The sequence below is a fragment of the Saccopteryx bilineata genome, chromosome 1 (genome assembly GCF_036850765.1).
Source record: "Saccopteryx bilineata isolate mSacBil1 chromosome 1, mSacBil1_pri_phased_curated, whole genome shotgun sequence".
In the NCBI taxonomy this organism is placed as follows: domain Eukaryota; kingdom Metazoa; phylum Chordata; class Mammalia; order Chiroptera; family Emballonuridae; genus Saccopteryx; species Saccopteryx bilineata.
In genome coordinates this window covers 140943125-140962767 of record NC_089490.1, presented here as the reverse complement: position 1 = coordinate 140962767, position 19643 = coordinate 140943125, and the positions used below count along the sequence as shown (strand labels likewise).

General features: G+C 50.8%; 1 protein-coding gene across 5 annotated transcripts in view; it reads left to right on the top strand.

Annotated features, from left to right (window-relative positions):
* The window catches only part of KCNN1 (potassium calcium-activated channel subfamily N member 1), a 29069-nt gene that overhangs the window by 3524 nt on the left and 5902 nt on the right, over nucleotides 1-19643 (top strand). For 3 of the 5 annotated variants that reach the window (XM_066253283.1, XM_066253285.1, XM_066253284.1), the window contains exons 2-7: nucleotides 2505-2987; nucleotides 3839-3934; nucleotides 6999-7417; nucleotides 10177-10318; nucleotides 12671-12781; nucleotides 13153-13280. In XM_066253283.1, coding sequence (XP_066109380.1) covers nucleotides 2505-2987; nucleotides 3839-3934; nucleotides 6999-7417; nucleotides 10177-10318; nucleotides 12671-12781; nucleotides 13153-13280 — 1379 coding nt within the window. The remainder of the gene's footprint in view (nucleotides 1-2504; nucleotides 2988-3838; nucleotides 3935-6998; nucleotides 7418-10176; nucleotides 10319-12670; nucleotides 12782-13152; nucleotides 13281-19643) is intronic. The other 2 variants (XR_010728266.1, XM_066253286.1) reach the window with 1 other exon arrangement.

Sequence of the window (19643 nt, the reverse complement as noted above, 5' to 3'; positions counted from 1 at the left end):
GTGTGAAGGATGGAGCCTGATATGTGATAGATAGTTAATGGCAGGGTCATAGCAGGTAGCATGCAAGGTTGAGGAAGTAGGCTGTAGTGGGTCTGGCAAGTCAAAACCCAGCAGACCAGACTCCAGGTTTTTTTTGTTTTTTGGGGTTTTTTTTGTATTTTTTCTGAAGCTGGAAACGGGGAGAGACAGTCAGACAGACTCCTGCATGCGCCCGACCGGGATCCACCCCCGGGATCCACCCGGCACGCCCACCAGGGGCGATGCTCTGCCCACCAGGGGGTGATGCTCTGCCCCTCCAGGGCATCGCTCTGCCGAGACCAGAGCCACTCTAGCGCCTGGGGCAGAGGCCAAGGAGCCATCCCCAGTGCCCGAGCCATCTTTGCTCCAATGGAGCCTCGGCTGCGGGAGGGGAAGAGAGAGACAGAGAGGAAAGGGGGGGGGGTGTGGAGAAGCAAATGGGCACTTCTCCTATGTGCCCTGGCCGGGAATCAAACCTGGGTCCCCCGCATGCCAGACCGATGCTCTACCACTGAGCCAACCGGCCAGGGCCAGACCAGACTCCAGACAAAATCATTGAGGTCCCTGCTCTTGAACATGACACCCACATTACAGCCCTCTGCTGGAGCACAATCTGATGATGTTGAGCAGTCTGCTCCTCACCTGGCAGGGAAACTGAGGCTGGCCTGGCATCACAGGTTGTGGCTGAGCATGTCTCACAGGCCCTATATTCTTTTTTTATTTTTTTTATTTTTATTTATTTATTTATTTATAAAAAAAAATTTTTTTTTTTTTGTATTTTTCTGAAGCTGGAAACCGGGAGGCAGTCAGACAGACTCCTGCATGTGCCCAACCGGGATCCACCCGGCATGCCCACCAGGGGGCGATGATCCGCCCATCTGGGGCTTTGCTCTGTTGCAACCAGAGCCATTCTAGCACCTGAGGCAGAGGCCATGGAGCCATCCTCAGCGCCCGGGCCAACTTTGCTCCAATGGAGCCTTGGCTGCAGGAAGGGAAGAGAGAGACAGAGAGGAAGAGAGGGGGAGGGGTGAAGAAGCAGATGGGTGCTTCTCCTGTGTGCCCTAGCCGGGAATCGAACCCAGGACTCCTGCACGCCAGGCCGACGCTCTACCACTGAGCCAACTGGCCAGGGCTCACAGGCCCTATAGATTCAATTATGGGATCTTAGAGTTAAGTCCTAGATTGCCACGTTGGTCCTGAAATCTGCTTGGAGATCATGGACCTGTATCTTCCCAGGCTGGAGGGAGCTAAGGGTCTCTATAGCCTTAGCCTCAATCCATAATGTCACCCCATTCATATCCTACACCTAAGTAAGTGTGTTAAGACCTTGGAACAACTCAAGGGGAAGAACTGGAGGCTCAGTAGAGTGAGGTTAAATTGTCTAAGAACCTGTCCTGCTTGGTTGGTTAGAGCATCGTCCTGAAGCACAGAGGTTGCTGGTTCAATCCCTGGTCAGGGCACATACAGGAGCAGATTGATGTTCCTATCTCTCCCTCTCTCCCTTCCTCTCTCTATAAAATCAATTAAAAAAATTTTTTTAAAGCTTGCCTTTAAAATAAAATTGTCAGCAGGAAACCAGCCTAGGTTGGAATCATCTACCGACTGCACATCTATATGGCCCCTAGTCTTCCCAAACAAATCTATCAGCAGATCCCATCTCGAGGTATACAGAAATATTTACTGAGTATTGGCTATGTGCTAGGCATTTTCTAGGTACTTGGAGACCTAGAAATCAGTGGGCAAAGGTCCGGTATGAGAGTGTTCCTGGCAGAGGTGTTATAGCATGTGTAAAGGCCCTAAGGCAGGACCTAGCTGGTTGGGATCGGTGATAGGGAAGCTAGTGTGCTTGAAGGGAGTCACTTTGGGGAGACTGAGAAAGATGAAGGATGTGGAACCTGGACCATAGAGGGCCTCCTGGCCATGGTGAAGAGTTTGGTTTTTTGTTTGTTTGTTTTTTACACACAGATAGAGAGTCAGAGAGAGGGATAGACAGGGACAGACAGGAACGGAGAGAGATGAGAAGCATCAATTATTAGTTTTTCGTTGCGACACCCCAGTTGTTCATTGATTGCTTTCTCCTATGTGCCTTGACCATGGGGCTACAGCAGACCAAGCAACCCCCTGCTTGAGCCAGCGACCCCGGGTCCAAGCTGGTGAGCTTTGCTCAAACCAGATGAACCCGCACTCAAGCTGGCGACCTCGGGGTCTCGAACTTGGGTCCTCCACATCCCAGTCCAACACTCTATCCACTGCACCACCGCCTGGTCAGGCAAGAGTTTGGTTTTTATGTGATGATAATAAGGAGACATGAGAGGATTTTAGCAGGGGAGGGACATAGGTTGACTTGGATGTTTCTGGGGCAGCAAACCCATGTGTCAGCTGTTCTGGGTTCATGAACTCCCAAACCTCAAAATGTTCTGGAGTGGTGGCAATACTCCCTGGCCCTCTGCTCAGTTGGCATGACCATGTCCCCCATGCCCCTGCAGGTCAGCGTGGGAGCCCAGCTGCTGAGCCATGCCGGGACCCCGGTGGCCTGCAGTGAGTCCAACCCCAGCACCCACATAGTCATGAACAACCACAGCCACAATGGCTGTGGGGGGCGGCCGCTGGGAGGCGGGCCGGGGGCCCTGACCCGAGACCTTCCGGACCCGGAGGCCAGCCAACCCCTGCAGCCCCCACATAGCCCAGGCCTCCAGGTGGTGGTGGCCAAGAATGAGCTGGGCCAGTTCTCACCTGGCAGCCCTCGGGGGCAGCTCCAGGACCAGGAGGAGGAGGAAGACGATGAAGAGGATGAGGCAGGTGGGGAGAGGGGCTCTGGGAAGCCCCCCAACGTGGGCCATCGCCTGGGCCACCGGAGGGTACTCTTTGAGAAGCGGAAGCGCCTCAGCGACTACGCCCTCATCTTTGGCATGTTTGGCATCGTTGTCATGGTGACAGAGACAGAGCTGTCCTGGGGGGTCTACACCAAGGTAGGCATGGCCCTTCCCCTTGGCACCTCATAGAAGCCCCACCCAGTCCCCCACAGAGGCCCTGCCTGGCACACATGGCTGCTAGCCATCCCTCAGGCATGAGGTCAAGGCACATCAGCCCTGGGAGAGGAGGATGGGGGGATACAAGGGTTCCTGGAGATGGGAGGTGAGGTGCCCCTAGGGTTCCTACTATGCCCACCTCTTGAAGGTAGCAGGGAGGCTGCAGATGAGGAGGTGGAGACTCCAGTCCATTCCCCTGCCTGTACCAAGGGGCTGCACCCTGGCTAAAGGCAGGGGAGGGTTTGCCCTCTCAGGAAAGATCTGGGCTGGGGAGCCCCAAACAAGGCCTGGGTGGGGTGCAAGGAAAGAGCTTCACTCCCTGAGCAGTTGGGGCCAGGTTACAAGCCTGGTTGTGGGTCCCCCAGTGCTACCCGAGGGTGTGTGAGGACAGAGCGTGAACAGGGCTATCAGCCCACAAACTGTGAAATGCTGTGCCTATGTGAGAACTGACCTTATACACTCTGAAGTGCTATGTCTGCATGAGGCCAGGCCTTATAAACTGTGACATATGGAGCCTACAGGCCTTATAAATTATGAAGCACTGTACCCACATGAGACCAAGCCTTATAAATTGTGACATGCTTGGCCTTTAGGAGGCCAGGCATTATAAACTGTGAAGTTCTCATCCCACATGAGACCAGGCCTCACAAACCGTAAAGTGCTAGACCTATCTTACTTTCAGCCCAATCCTAAGGAGCAAGACAGGAGCATCAATTTCTGAGCAAAATGCCCAAGTGTGGGCTGCTCCAACCCCAGCATCATCCTACTGCCTGCTCTCTCTCTCTGCCCAGGAGTCCCTGTACTCATTTGCACTCAAATGCCTCATCAGCCTCTCCACAGTCATCCTGCTAGGTCTGGTTGTCCTCTACCATGCCCGGGAGATCCAGGTCAGTGCCCAGCTAGTCTGGAGTATCCCCTCTCCCTGCCCCAGAGACTACCAACACTAGCCACCTGGAACCCCAGCCCTCTAAACATAAAAGGATCAATAGCCTTCTTATAGAAAAAGATCTCTGTGAAGACACTCCATTTAGACCACTTTAATTTTTCCTGGAACACGTGTCTATGTTTTCATTTTTATTGAAAGGGTTAGTGAGAGCACAGGGCAGGGGTGCTGAGCTAGGGTCTGGTGCATGTGGAGCACATGAAGCCCTGGAGTCTTCTGAGGTTTTACAGTGGTGGGAACCAGTGTTTGTAGCACCAGGCTCCTTTTATATTCAATAGGACCCTATGGTTAAAAGATTTATTACATGCCAGGGAGTTTGTTCTTCTTTGGGGGAATTAATCAAAATCAGGACAGGCTTGAGTCTAGTTCAGGGTGTGTCAGCCAGGTGTTTCCACCAAGGGCAGACATCTGGGTCTGGTGCCAGGTCCCAGGGACACCAAAGGTTGTCATATTTGGCTCCTCTCCTCTAGTCTCTGACCCCTAATAGTCTGACAGGAGATAGGTGTGGAAAAATCCTGCCTGGGTAACACCATGTGTAGATGTCTATGGGGACAACCAGGGTCTGGCCCACAGGAAGGACTCTTGATGTGGCTGCGTGTAGCAGAGAGGGGTACAGTGACAACACAGCTGAAAGGAAGCAGTTCTGAGGGTATAGCCACTGGAGACAATGGTCTGGCAGTAGTTAAATAGTTAAACACAGAGTTACCACATGACCCAGCAGTTCTACTCCTAGGTATAGATCCAAGAGAAACAAAAACATTCATGCAAAACTTGTACACAGATGTTCATAACAGCCCTATTTGCAATAGCTGAAACAGTGGAAAGAACTCAGATGTCTGTTAACTGGTGTATGGATAAACAAAATGTAGTCCATTCATACAGTGAAATTGCTATTCATTGTATTATTAGTATATTATTGTATTTATGTATTACTCATTTATTTACTATTCAGCCATAAAAACAAAAGAATGAAGCACTGCATGAGTTTGCTAGGGCTGTAACAAAGCTGCACAACTGAGTAGCTTACACAACAGAAATTTATTCTGTGACAGTCTGGAGGCAGCAAATCCAAGATCAGGTGCTGGCAGGGTTGGTGCCTGGTGAGTCCTCTCTTCTTGACTTGTAGGCAGTCACTTTCTTACTGTGCCCTCACGTGGCCTTTTCCTGTGTGCATGTATTCCTGGTGCCTCTTCCTCTTAGGACACCATTCCTATAGAATTAATGCCCCACGCTCATGACCTCATTTAACTCTTTAAAGGCTTGTCTCCAAATACAATCACATTGAGAGTTAGGGCTTCAACACATGGATTTGGAGGGAAAACAATAATTCAGTCTATAGCAGTGGTCGGCAAACTCATTAGTCAACAGAGCCAAATATCAACAGTACAACGATGGAAATTTCTTTTGAGAGCCAAATTTTTTAAACTTAAACTGTATAGGTAGGTACATTGTTATTAACTTAATTAGGGTACTCCTAAACTGGCCTTTGCTAAAACGTCTTCAATCTGATTGAACTGCATATGGCTCGCTAGCCGCGGTTTGCCGGCCACTGGTCTATAGCAATCTACTCTCTAGGGCAGGGGTCCCCAAACTTTTTACACTGGGGGCCAGTTCACTGTCCCTCAGACTGTTGGAGGGCCAGACTATAAAAAAAATATGAACAAATCCCTGTGCACATTGCACATATCTTATTTTAAAGTAAAAAAACAAAACGGGAACAAATACAATATTTAAAATAAAGAACAAGTAAATTTAAATCAACCAACTGACCAGTATTTCAATGGGAACTATGCTCCTCTCACTGACCACCAATGAAAGAGGTGCCCCTTCTGGAAGTGCGGTGGGGGCCAGATAAATGGCCTCAGGGGGCTGCATGCGGCCAGCGGGCCATAGTTTGGGGACCCCTGCTCTCGTCCATCCCCCAAAATTGTGCCTCCTCCCATGTAAAATGCATTCATTTCATCCCAGTAGCCCCCAAAGTCTTAACCCATTTCACCATCAACTCTAGGTCTGAAGTCTTCTTTAAATATCATCTAGCCTGACCTGTGGTGGCGCAGAGGATAAAGTGTCAACCTGGAAACGCTGAGGTTGCCGGTTCAAAACCCTGGGCTTGCCTGGTCAAGGCACATATGGGAGTTGATGCTTCCTGCTCCCCCCTTCTCTCTTTCTCTCTCTCTCTCTTCCCCCCCTATAATGAATAAATAAAATCTTTGAAAAAAAATAAAAGTATTAAAAAAATATATCATCTAAAGGAGCTCTGGGTGAGATGGAGGTAAGATTCTTCTCCAGCTGTGAACCAGACAAGTCACTTTCTTTCAAAATATAGTGGCAGGACAGGCAGAGGATAGACACTCCCCTTCCAAAAGGTAGAATCTAAAACAAGAAAAGGATGATGGGTCCTAAACAAGTCTAAGGGCCGCCAAGGCAGATTCCAGGAGACCTGAAAGCTCAGGAATGATCCTCTTGGCTCAAAGCTCCATCTTCCAGGCCTGCTGCAGTGGCTGCATTACCCCCTCGGCCCTGGGAGTGGCCCTTTGTGTCTGTCTTCTGTCACTCAGCAAGAGGTTTCAAGCATCATCCCTGTTGCAGTGTGTGTCAGTGCCTCACTCCTCTTTATGGTTGTGTAATAGTCCATTGTGTGAGTGGGCACATTTTCGTCCACTCATCCGTTGACGGACACTTGGGTTGTTTCTACCCTTGGCGATTGTGACTAGTGTTGCTGTGGCTGTGCACGTACAAGGATCTGTGGGAATGTGTCTTCATTCCTCTTGCATATCCTACCTAGGATGGGATGGTTGGGTCACTGGTCACCCTGTGTTTGACTTTTGGAGGACCACCAGTCCCGTGTTTAGTTTGAAGTGTCGCCAACCCTGGGATCTAAGGAGTTTTGCCTCTGAGGCCACGTTTCTCATAAAAGTTGTGTGGGAGGGATTTAAGTTTGGTTCTTGCTGGGGGGCCTGGACCTGTGTACCAGACCCACCGCCGCCTGCCTTGCCCACCCTCTGCAGCTGTTTATGGTGGACAATGGGGCAGATGACTGGCGCATTGCTATGACTTGCGAGCGTGTCCTCCTCATCTCCCTGGAGCTGGCCGTGTGTGCCATCCATCCAGTGCCTGGCCACTACCGCTTCACGTGGACAGCACGGCTGGCCTTCACCTATGCACCAGCGGCGGCTGAGGCGGACGTAGACGTGCTGCTGTCGGTCCCTATGTTCCTGCGCCTCTACTTGCTTGGCCGCGTCATGCTGCTGCACAGCAAGATCTTCACAGACGCCTCATCCCGCAGCATCGGGGCCCTCAACAAGATCACCTTCAACACGCGCTTCGTCATGAAGACGCTCATGACCATCTGTCCAGGCACCGTGCTGCTGGTCTTCAGCATCTCCTCCTGGGTCATCGCGGCCTGGACCGTGCGAGTCTGCGAGAGGTGTGCCTTGACACCCAACCCCTAACCCTGTGACCCCCAGGCCCACCTATAACTGCAGTGACTCAGGGCTCCCTCTGCCATCTCTTTCATCCCTTTGATTTCCCCCCACCCCCTCCCAGTTCCTGGCCTCAGTGACTGTCCCATAAACCTGGAACTCCTGGCCCCTCTCCTGACCCACACGCCTTTGGGACCCCAGATGCCTCCCTCCTACCTTTCCTCAGGGGGCTCATATCCCACTTTCTCCCAGACCCCCTGCTCTGTGCAGCTGACTTCTGACCTCTGGCCCAGGCAGTGGAGGCAGCAGGAACAGGGATGCCTTGCATCTACCTGTCTCCCTTCAATTTAACTGGCTCTCCTTCTCCCCTCTGCCCACCCTGCTGGACTGTAGGGAACACATGTGAGTCCCACCTCAGCCAAGCTTTGTGTGTAGAGTTGCTGCCACGTGCTACCCACCAGGAATTTAAGATTAGCTGCCTAGAGGAGAGGGAATGGGGAGGTGAGACAGGGTAGCCAGGACCGGCAGGAGCCCATGGAACATGAGAAGAACCCATTCCTGCTTGGAGTCAGGTGGGATTGAGTCAGGCCCAGAACAGTGGGAGGCAGGTCATTCTCAGGTTCTGTCCACTTGGTGTCCTTGGGAGCTTTATCTCCAAGGGGTGGGAAGGAAAAGGGTTTAGCTCTAGTGTCTTGTTCGAGCAGCTGACCCAGGAGTCTAGAGTCTGGGGTGAAGGAGAACAGACCCAGCCTTTAGGACCCCTGCTTGGGGTTTGTTCTGAATGGCCCTGGAACCCAAGAGACTGGCTATCAACCCAAGTTACAGATTAGGAAACTGAGGTTTTCAGGGGCAAAAGGGCATTCCCAAGGGTTTGTTTCCCGTTGGAACAGTCCCAGGGGTTAGGAGATCCAGGAGAGGGAGGGACACTGCTGGGCCTCCCAGGACCTGGAAATACCTCTTCCCGCAGGGGTCTCCAGCATTGCGCCTAGTTGGGTAAGGCCTTTGGTGGTGGTGGGGGGTCTGTGTTGGGTGCTGTTATGATTGGGCTCTCTGGGTAGGGGGTTCCTGGGCTAGAATTGTCCTCTGGAAACCTACTCCTCACCTCTTCAGGCCCCCCATCCAGTCTCCCCTGCAGACTGCCGTGGGGCTCACGGGTGCCAGGACTCAGCTCTTTTTGTCATTCAGGCCTACTACCTGGGGGTTGCACAGGGTCTCCTTGGATCCCTGATGTGCCCTCATGCCAGTTCCCACAGCCGACCCCCCACCCTGTGAGGGTGGGCTCAAGATCAGGGTCTGGGGAGTTGAAGAGGGGCATTCTTCCTCAGGCATCCCTGAGGTCCAGGTTGGGTCATTTCAGGGTCTCCAGGTAGGGGTGGGGAATGGGGCAGGGTGATGGAGGCTGCCAATCCTAAATTCTGGTCCATATTGCTGCTTGAAGCCCCCTTGCCTGCCTCGCTCTGCCCCTGTGGCTCTGTCCTACCCCACCCCACCTCCTGCATGCCCCCACTCCCTGGTCTTGGGTGGGTGCAGCACCCACCGAAGGCTAGAGGACCCCCCTTGGCTCCTGCCTCCTGAGTGGGGGATGACTATCTCCCCAAAGCTGGAGGCTGAGGCAGCTTGGAGCTCAGGTACCTCAGTGAAAGATGGGAATCAGTTTCTGGAAGCCCCCCATTGGGATGGAGATTCCCAAACACCAGACCTGCTAAGGCCTTCATCACTCCTGCCCCCATTGTGGCTTCCCTTCCACATCCTCCTCATCTTGAACCCCTAGCCCCGGCCCTATCTGCCTGAAACAACCTTCCCCCAGCATCCCCCCAGCCAGGGGCCCACCTTCTTTGTGCCACCTCAGTTGACCCACCCACTGACATGGGTTTCAGATGGCCAGAGGCCTGCTAAGGAGGGGTCATTTGGAAGCAGCTTCCCTAAGCTGAATGGGCTTCGCAGGCTGAAAGCTGGGCTAGAGCAGGACCTTGAGCTGCCCCCAGACCTTGAGAACTAGCCCCTCAACCTCCCAGCCTGGGCTGACTATAAGTAGAACCTGTTTCTAGCCCGTGTGGCTAGGGTTCCAGGCCAGGCTGTGATGGGGACAAAATAGTGTCCTTTGCAAGGCTTTGGGACCTGTCCTCTATACACACACCCCAAAAGTTTAGCCCCTGTTCTCTCCCCAGTGCTGAACAAGCTGTCCCCATCCTCCTTACCCCCAGGTCAACCTCAGGCCTGGGGACTGGTGCTGCCCTCCACATACTGATGTCCCTTCTTCTACCAAGTCTTGGAGCATGATCCTTCAACCTCTGATCTTCCCCAGTAGCCCTCCCCTCTCTTCAGGGGCTCACTGTCTGGGGAAGGTCTTCCCAGTGTCTGACTTGAATCCTCACCTACACTCCCGGCAGCTTCTGGTGCCTGTGGCCACCCGTGTCCACGTCTGTCTTTGGGTAGAGTATTGTGTGGACATGTGTGGACACATGAACCTATCTGCACCTGGATCCCCCTTTGCCCTGTGACCAGGGCCAGGAGAGAGATGTTCCAAGCAGCAGCTTGGGGATGAGCAAGGAAGAAAAGAGCAAACAGGAGGCTGGAAAGGAGGATGTGGGTGCCTTCTGCCCTGTGGAGTCTGCCTGGGAAGCTAAGCACACAGGCCCCCGCAACTGTGCCTTTATTACTGAGTGCACAGAATGACCGGCTCCCTGCAGTTGAGTCACTGCCCCAGAGGGTGTGATGGAGGAGGGACCAGTGTGGGCTGACCAGCCCTCCCCACTGTCTCCAGGTACCACGATAAACAGGAAGTTACCAGCAACTTCCTGGGGGCCATGTGGCTTATCTCCATCACTTTCCTCTCCATTGGCTACGGAGACATGGTGCCACACACCTACTGCGGGAAAGGCGTGTGCCTGCTCACCGGCATCATGGTAAGGCTCAGGGCCCTTGCATATCCCCCATAGGAGCTCCAGTGGCGCAATCGGTTAGCGCGCGGTACTTATACAGCATATCCCCCCCTGACAGAGTTCACCCTATCATGAGCTGTACCAAACAGAGACAAACATTTGTTTTTCCAAAAACACAATGCCATCCCACCACTGTTTCCTTTCCTCCCACAGAAGGAAGGGCCATTTTGCAGGGGCTCAACCCAGCCCCCTTCACTATATGTAGATTGTCCCTAGTTGTCACCATCTCTTGGAGCCTGCAGCCCAGTTGCTCTGGTCCTGATCACTTCTCATTCCCTCCTGTTTGGGTACAAGCTGGGGGTCTACTTCCTCCTGCCTCCCCCACGAGGGCCACCCTTCTCCTGGCTGAGCTGTTCCCTCTTGTGAAATGGCATCACCCACATTTGCTTGTGTTATTTTGTGACAATGGAAGGGAAAAAAACAAGATCCACTACAATCCATCGGCCCCTCCCCCAGCAAGTGAACTTTATAAACAAAACAATACCAAAAATACTCAGATACGGTGAGGACTTTAAATCCAGAAAACACTCAGTGAAGTGGAAAAGCTGTTTTGCCTTTGTCTTCTCTGGAATGCAGCTCCTGCCAGAAAAACAGTTTCCTGTCCAGCCTGCTACTGGCTCCCAGTCCTCGCCCCAGCACACACACATGCAGTCATGCTTGGATCCCTTTTAGCTCTGTCCCATCTGTGCCCAAGTATGTCCCATCTTGGTCACTGTCCAATGGACTCGTCCCCTTCTACTATCTCACCAGACACATGTCTCCCTATTCTTGAATTTCAAGACATCCCAGTGGTGCCTCCTCTGAGCCTGGCATCTTTTGCTCAACATAGTGCCATGCTATTGTGCAGATCTGTTGGCTGTTCTTTTTCCTTCCTGTGTAGTATTCCACGAGCAGGTTTCCAATATGTTCTGCCCCCAATCAACAGGGCTTTTCGCCTGACCTGTGGTGGCGCAGTGGATAAAGTGTCGACCTGGAAATGCTGAGGTCGCTGGTTCAAAACCCTGGGCTTGCCTGGTCAAGGCACATATGGGAGTTGATGCTTCCAGCTCCTCCCTCCTTCTCTCTCTCTCTGTCTCTCCCTTTCCTCTCTAAAGTGAATAAATTAAAAATAAATAAATTAAAAAGGTTAAAAAGCAGTTAAAATTAAAAAAAAAAAAGACTGTTAAACAGGGCTTTTCCTGAGAACAGGCTCGTAGATCCTCGTCCTGATCAGTAACCCTCAACAGGCTCTCCTTAGAGGGTAACTTTGTGCCCACCCCTCCAGACCCAATCAGGACAGTTTGACAGTATCCCTGACCCTTGTCCATTCTTCCCCATAAATGTTTTCTTCCACCCCTAAGAAAAACTGATTGCCCAGCTGCACCCCCACCGAGCCCCCAGGGCCCAAGCCAGGGTTTCTCCTCCTTCCATCCTGAACTCAGCAGCCACCAGAGGAAGCAGCTGGCCTGTGAAGAAACAGGGACAGCCTCCAGCAGTCAGGGAGCCAACTTCTGGCTCCATCACCAGCCCCTGCCACCTACTTCCTGAGGCTGATGATACCTCCTCAGTGTCCTAGGCTCCCTGGACCCCACTTCTCAAAACAACCTCCTGCCTCCCTCCCATTCTTCCTCCTGTGTCGCTTTTTGCTGCCCCCCATCTGTCTTCCTTTCCTTCCTCCTTGGGGCCTCACTCCTGCCCTCTGTCCCTCCCAGCAGCCCCCAAGTAGACAAGCGAGACCTCTTTGACCTCTTTTTCTAGCCAGAGTTTGGCTGCCATTTAGGACATGCTGGGGAGGGTGGTTGCAGCCACATGAGGAGGCATCCTTCTCCCACTTCCCCACCAGCTGCAGCCTGTGCTCTGCCTCTTCCCTTCTGCAGATACCCCACCATGGGCAGCTGGCTGGCGCTTCCCTCTCACTGCCCTTCTTACTTGTCAGCTAACCCCCATTACTGTTCAATAACCTGTCAGCCTGGTCTGTTTCCAGCACCCCACCTCTAAGTCCTGGAAGATTCTAAATTCTCCATGGTATTGGTCCTGAATGTGCTGCAGGTCCTGTTTTTTGTCCTTATCCCCGAGCTCAGTTTCCTTCTCTTCCCAGTGGAGATAAGAGGTGTTGTTGGGATAAAATGAGTTAATTTGTAGAACATGCTCCCTAGACATTTGATGGATAAAGCTAATGGGATCAGCAGTTAGTGAACTCTGTGCCAATGCAGGCTTGAAGGGTAAAGTTAAGGGTGGAACCAGAGCAGGCTCCCTGGAGTAGGGAGGTTCTCCTGCTTGTGGCCTGGGATTCACATAAAGCAGGACATTGATGTGCCTCCCACACTCCTCATGCAGGGGGCTGGCTGTACGGCACTCGTGGTGGCTGTGGTGGCCCGGAAACTGGAGCTCACCAAGGCCGAAAAGCATGTGCACAACTTCATGATGGACACACAGCTTACTAAGCGGGTAAGGACGCTACCCCCCATGTGGCCACCCGCCCTCCTGATCCTCAAGGGCAGACTCTGACCGCCTTACTTCTGCACATCACAAGCACACCTATGTGCCCACAAATCACTACACTCCTGTGCCTGACAAGACAGCACCAGACTCTGCAAATTATGAGAATGTTCATGAGCTGTGCAGAAATGTGGCAATGGCCACAAGTGTCCACCTGTGTGCCTAGTTACACAGCCCAGCCATGGGCCATGCGGTGAGAAGCAGGAATCCTGGAACCAGGCAGCCAAGTGCAACTTACAAGCTGACTTTGGCAGGTTAATGTCTATGTGCCTCAGTTTCCTCATGTATAAAATAGTGAACTGCTCTTTCTCTGGCCCCAGGTAAAAAATGCCGCTGCTAATGTTCTCAGGGAGACATGGCTCATCTACAAACACACCAGGCTGGTGAAGAAGCCAGACCACGCCCGGGTTCGGAAACACCAGCGTAAGTTCCTCCAAGCCATTCATCAGTAAGTCCAGCACCTTTCCCGCTCACGTTTCTGTATCCGCCTGGGGCGGAGGCAGCGTGACACCCCCACACCCTGGGAGGAGGCACAGACAGCTCAGCATGGTCTCATCATGCTGGCGGTTAGTTGATTAGGGCCTGCAGCTCCTGTTGAATGGGATAGTTGAGATGGTCAGAGGGAGCCAGCACTTGCCCAGGGAAATCACCTTTGATAAGTCATGCAGCCCCCAACATAAATGACAGGAAGCATATTTTATTCTCTGTAATAGCCAAATTTATTTTGCCCCTTAGGCACTGAAGCAATTTCCCCTTTTTGCTTTGGCTTCCAGAAAGCTCACAATTTGTGGCCTGATCTGTAAACTCCTTGGGAATAATTAGAAATTACTTAATTTCCTCTTTTATCCCTGTGTCCTGAGAATTACTTAATCAAGTAGTTCTCATCGTTGGCTGCTCACTGGAGACACTCAATGTAGAAATCCTACAGGCCACACTCAACACCAGTTACAGTACAGTCTGGGATATAGTCTGGGTTTAAGCTTAAATTCCTCAGGTGAGTCCATTGTGTAGCCAGCGTTGGCAACTTTTTCTGTAAAAGACCAGATAGTAAATATTTCAGGCTTTGTGGATGGGATGGTTTCTGTCACTACTTTACTCTGCTACAGTAACAGGAAGGCAGTGGAGATGAAAGGGGTGTGTCTGTGCTCCAATAAAACCATTATTTTCCGAAACAGGGATCGGGTTAGATTTGGCCCACAGGCTATGATATGCCAATCACTGTCCACTAGAAATATAACATAAGCTACATATATCGTTTTAAAGTTCCTAGTACCCACATTTTTTAAGAGAGCAAAAGTATGCAAGTAAAATTTACTATACTTATTTAGTGTATCTAAATTATTATTTAAACATGTGGTTAAGATAAAAAGTCATTGCCTGACCTGTGGTGGCACGGTGGATGGAGTGTTTGTTGACTTGGAATGCTGAGGTTGCTGGTTCGAAGCCCTGGGCTTCCCGGTCAAGGCACATACAACAGGCAATCAATGAACAACTAAAGTGAAGCAACTATGACTTGATACTTCTTGTACTCTCCCATTCTCTCTCTGTAAAATCAATAAATAAAATTTAAAAAAATTTAAAAAGATAAAAAGTCATTAATGAGATATTTTTAAAAGTTTATTTTACTTTATTTTATTTTTACAGAGACAGAGAGTCAGAGAGAGGGATAGATAGGGACAGACAGGAACGGAGAGAGATGAGAAGCATCAATTTTCAGTTTTTCGTTGTGACACCTTAGTTGTTCATTGCTTGATTTCTCATATGTGCCTTGACCGCGGGCCTTCAGCAGACCAAGTAACCCCTTGCTCAAGCCAGCAACCTTGGATCCAAGCTGGTGAACTTTGCTCAAACCAGATGAGCCTGCACTCAAGCTGGTGACCTCGGGGTCTGGAACCTGGGTCCTCTGCATCCCAGTCTGATGCTCTATCCACTGTGCCACCGCCTGGTCAGGCGTCCATTGTATATTTTACACTTACAACTCATTTTTCCTATTTATTTATTTATTTATTTCAGAGACAGAGAGAGAGAGAGTCAGAGAGAGGGACAGATAGGCAAGAACGGAGAGAGATGAGAAGCATCAATTATCAGTTTTTCGTTGCAACACCTTAGTTGTTCATTGATTGTTTTCTCATATGTGCCTTGACTGTGGGCCTTCAGCAGACTGAGTAACCCCTTGCTCGAGCCAGTGACCTTGGGTCCAAGCTGGTGAGCTTTTGCTCAAACCAGATGAACCCATGCTCAAACTTGCGACCTCAGGGTCTCGAACCTGGGTCTTCTGCATCCCAGTCCAACGCTCTATCCACTGTGCCACTGCCTGGTCAGTCTACAACTCATTTTTATTTGGACCGACTATACTTCAAGTGCCCTGTAGCCATATATACGGATGTATGGGACAGCACTGAGTGTAAACAGCACCAAACCCTGAGGTCTGAGGCACTCAAATGTAAATTACAGTTGAGTCACAGGTACCTGATTTAAAAGAGTAAAACCGTGTCTGTAGGCACTTTTCAGAATAAGCCTCTCTGAAGTGTGTTCCTGTGTCTTGGAAACCCTGCTCCTAGGTGAATCAGACAGCTTCCCCAAGAGCTCCCAGGCCAGACTTGGGCTGATAAGTTAGAGAGTGAGATGAACAGTGTTAGGGTCTGAACCAGTACAGCAGGAAGGCAGCTGAGTCACCATGGGGTACAGAACCCAGAGGCAGCACAGAGGACACCAGTGTGAGCAGCGGGGTGGGGAGGCTAGATGGAGGGGGAGCCCAGGGTGTGGTTGGGGCAGCCCGGATCCCGGGGTGCTAGAGGAAAGGAGAAGGACCGTTTACAAGGAGAGACCAGGCCATGGGAGAAGAAGCTCAGCCACGTGGAATTTAATTTTGAAATTCTGTTTAATCAATTTTTCCTCTTTTTATTTATTTATTTATTTTTTTTGCTTTTTTTTTTTTTTTTTTTTTTTTTTTGCATTTTTCTGAAGCTGGAAACAGGGAGAGACAGTCAGACAGACTCCCGCATGCGCCCGACCGGGATCCACCCGGCACACCCACCAGGGGCGACGCTCTGCCCACCAGGGGGCGATGCTCTGCCCATCCTGGGCGTCGCCATGTTGCGACCAGAGCCACTCTAGCGCCTGGGGCAGAGGCCACAGAGCCATCCCCAGCACCCGGGCCATCTTTGCTCCAATGGAGCCTTGGCTGCGGGAGGGGAAGAGAGAGACAGAGAGGAAGGCGCGGCGGAGGGGTGGAGAAGCAAATGGGCGCTTCTCTTATGTGCCCTGGCCGGGAATCGAACCCGGGTCCTCCGCACGCTAGGCTGACGCTCTACCGCTGAGCCAACCGGCCAGGGCCAATTTTTCCTCTTTTTAAAAAACAGCTTTATTAAGATACAATCGACACAGAGTCAACTGCACTTATTTAAAGTGTACAATTTGATCAGTGTTAACTTATGTACACACCCATGAAACTATCATCACAGTGAAGATAATGAACAGATCCATCACTCCCAAACTTTCCTTATGCTGCTTACCATCCTTGTTTTTTATTTATTGATTGTTTTTAGAGAGAAAGGAAGGGGGGGGGGGGAGAGAGAGAGAGAGACATAGACATAGATTTGTTTTTCTACTTATTTATGCATTCATTGGTTTATTCTTTTTTTTTTTTTTTTTGACAGAGACGGAGAGAGTCAGAGAGAGGGACAGATAGGGACAGACAGGAAGAGAGAGAGAGGAGACGTATCAATTCCTCATTGCAGCATCTTAGTTGTTTGTTGATTGCTTGTTCACTGATTGCTTTCTCATATGTGCCTTGCCTGGGGGAGTACAGCAGAGTGAGTGACCCCTTTCTTAAGCCAGTGATCTTGGGCTCAAGCCAGCAACCTTGGGCTTCAAACCAGCGACCTTTGGGCTCAAGCCAGTGACCATGGAGTCATGTCTAAGATCCCACGCTGAAGCCAGCAGCCCTGTGCTCAAGCTGGTGAGCCCGTGATCAAGCCGACGACCTTGGGGTTTTGAACCTAGGTCCTTCGCGTCCCAGTCTGACACTCTGTCCACTGTGCCACTGTTTGGTCAGGCCATTGGTTTATTATTATATGTGCCCTGACTGGGGATCAAACCTACAACTGCTGTATCTGGAAGAGACTCTAACCAATTGAGCTACCTGGCCAGGGCTTATCCTTGTCTTTTAGCCATTTACATTTATTATGTTTGCTATTATAATTGGGATTACTTTATGTATGTATGTATTTATTTAGTGAGAGTAGGAGAGGCAGACACAGACTCCCGCATGCACCCCAACTAGGATTCATCCGTCAAACCCACTAGGGGTTGATGCTCTGCCCATCTGGGGCTCTTACTCTGTTGCAACTGGAGCCATTTTTTTTTTTAGCACCTGAGGCAGAGGCCATGGAGCCATCCTCAGCACCCAGGCCAACTCGCTCTAATAGAGCCATGGCTACAGAAGGGGAGAGGAGAGAGTGGGAGAAGTGAGAGGGGGAGGGGTAGAGAAGCAGATGGGCACTTCTGTGTGCCCTGACCAAGAATCAGACCTGGGACATCCACAGGCCTGTCTGTTGCTCTACCACTGAGCCAAATGGCCAGGGCCTAATTGGGTTGATTTCTAATAATAATGGTCCCTACTTCCCAGGACTTTGGGAGGTCTAAATGAGATGATATGTAGAAATGCCTAGTATAGTCCCTAGCACAGAACAATCATTTGGTAATTCATGGAGTCTAACCCCCCCCCCACACACACACACCTCTACTCTCTGCATCTGCTTCTACTGTCACCTAAAAACCAGGGAGAGGAGCTGGTATCCCATTTGCTCAACTTTGCTGTGCTCAGGTGTTAGTCCTACCTTCTCATAAGACCTTGAGGCTCTTAAGGACAAAGAACTCTCTTCATTGACTCTTCCACAGCTATTAACTGACCACTGGGTTCCAATCTCATCTCTTCCACCTAACTGTGGAGCCTGGGCAGGTGACTACACTACTCCAAGTAACTTATCTGTAAAGTTGAGATGATGGTAATGTGCCTTTTCTCCAGGAATGGGGTATGGATCAAACATAGTTGGGGTGACCAGATGACTCACTTGTATGTGACTGCCACACAGTATTTTCTTTTCTTTTTTTCTTCTCCTTCTTTCATCTTTCTTCTTCTTCTTCTTCTTCTTCTTTTTTTTTTTTTGAGAGAGGCAATGAGAGAGAGAGACAGAAACATCCAGCTGCTCCTGTATGTGCCCTGACTGGTAAATTGAACCTGCAACCTCCGTGCTCTGGGTCAGTGTTCCAACCAACCGAGCCATCTGGCCAGGGATTAATTTTTATTGATTTTAGAGAGACAGAGAAAGGAAGGGAGAGAGAGGGGAGGGAGAAGGGAAGCATCTGTTCCACTCAGTCATGCATTTTTTTTGGTTGCTTCCTGTGTGTGCCCTGACTGGGATTCAAACCCGCAACCTTGTTGTTTCGGTATGATGCTCTTAACCAACTGAGCTAACCAGTCAGGGCCCAGTATTTTCTAAATATAGGAACTGACATTATTATTATTGCTACCCTCAGTATGGTCATTTTGTCATTCCACAAGCATTTCCTGTACCGGCTGGTGTGTGAGACATGGGGACCACAGACACGGCCCTGCCCTGGACCTTGCCCTATGGGAGGGTCCAGAATGTACTCTGGGGAAAGTAGGAGTATGAGCATTGAGAGAGCCAGGTCTGGGGAGAAGGCACCTACTCTGTGAGTTATCTGTGTCCATTTGTTCTGAGGCAGGACCATCTCACTCACCTTAGACCCCTCTGCACCCCACCCCAACAGCAACAACAAAAAACAACAAAACAAAACAGCAACAAAAAATAGGGGCCTGTAAGAATAGATGATGAAATCAGGCAAGTTTGAGCTAGGGCCTGAAGGGGTCATGGGATTTGAGCAGGAAACAGAGAGGCAGGAAGGCAGAGCAAGGAGGGCCCACAGGCTGAAGAAAGGCAGGGAGGTGGGATGAGCACAGTACCAGGGAGACTGGAGGTCTGCTCTGCAAATGTGAGGCAGCCATGGCATGCCGTTGAGCTGTAGAGGTCCCACAATGGGAGCACTGTGTGCACAGCCAGTGAAAAGGAAGAAATGGTCTCAGGGAGAAGATGGATTGGGGCGCACAGCCTGGGTTTGGGGAATGTGTGTGTTTTCTTTTTTTGTGTGACAGACAGAGGGACAGATAGGGACAGACGGGCAGGAAAGGAGAGAGATGAAAAGCATCAATTCTTTGTTGTGGTTCCTTAGCCTCCTTTTGTTCATTGATTGCTTTCTCATATGTTCCTTGACTTAGGGGTCTACAACAGAGCGAGTGCCCCCTTGCTCAAGCCAGCGACCTTGAGCTCAAGCCAGCAACCTTTGAGCTCAAGCCAGTGACCATGGGGTTTTCTATGATCCCATGCTCAAGCCAGCGACCCCTTGCTTAAGCTGGCGAGCCCTTGCTCGAGCTGCATGAGCCCATGCTGGAGCCTTTGACCTCGGGTTTCAAACCTAGGTCCTCTGTGTTCCAGTCAGACACTCTATCTACTGCGCCACCACCCGGTCAGGCAGAGTGTGTATATTTTCTAGGCCTGCTGTAACAAGGTACCACAAAGTGAGTGGTTTGAAACAACAGAATTTATGATCACTGTCCTGGATGCCAACAGGCCAAAATCAAGGTATCATCAGCCTGACCAGTGGGGGTGTAATGGGTAGAGTGTTGACCTGGGATGCTGAGGTCCCAGCTTCAAAACCCCAAGGTCACTGGCTTGAGCGCAAGCTCATCTGGCTTGGGTGCAGGATCCTTGAGTTGAGAGTGGGTCAT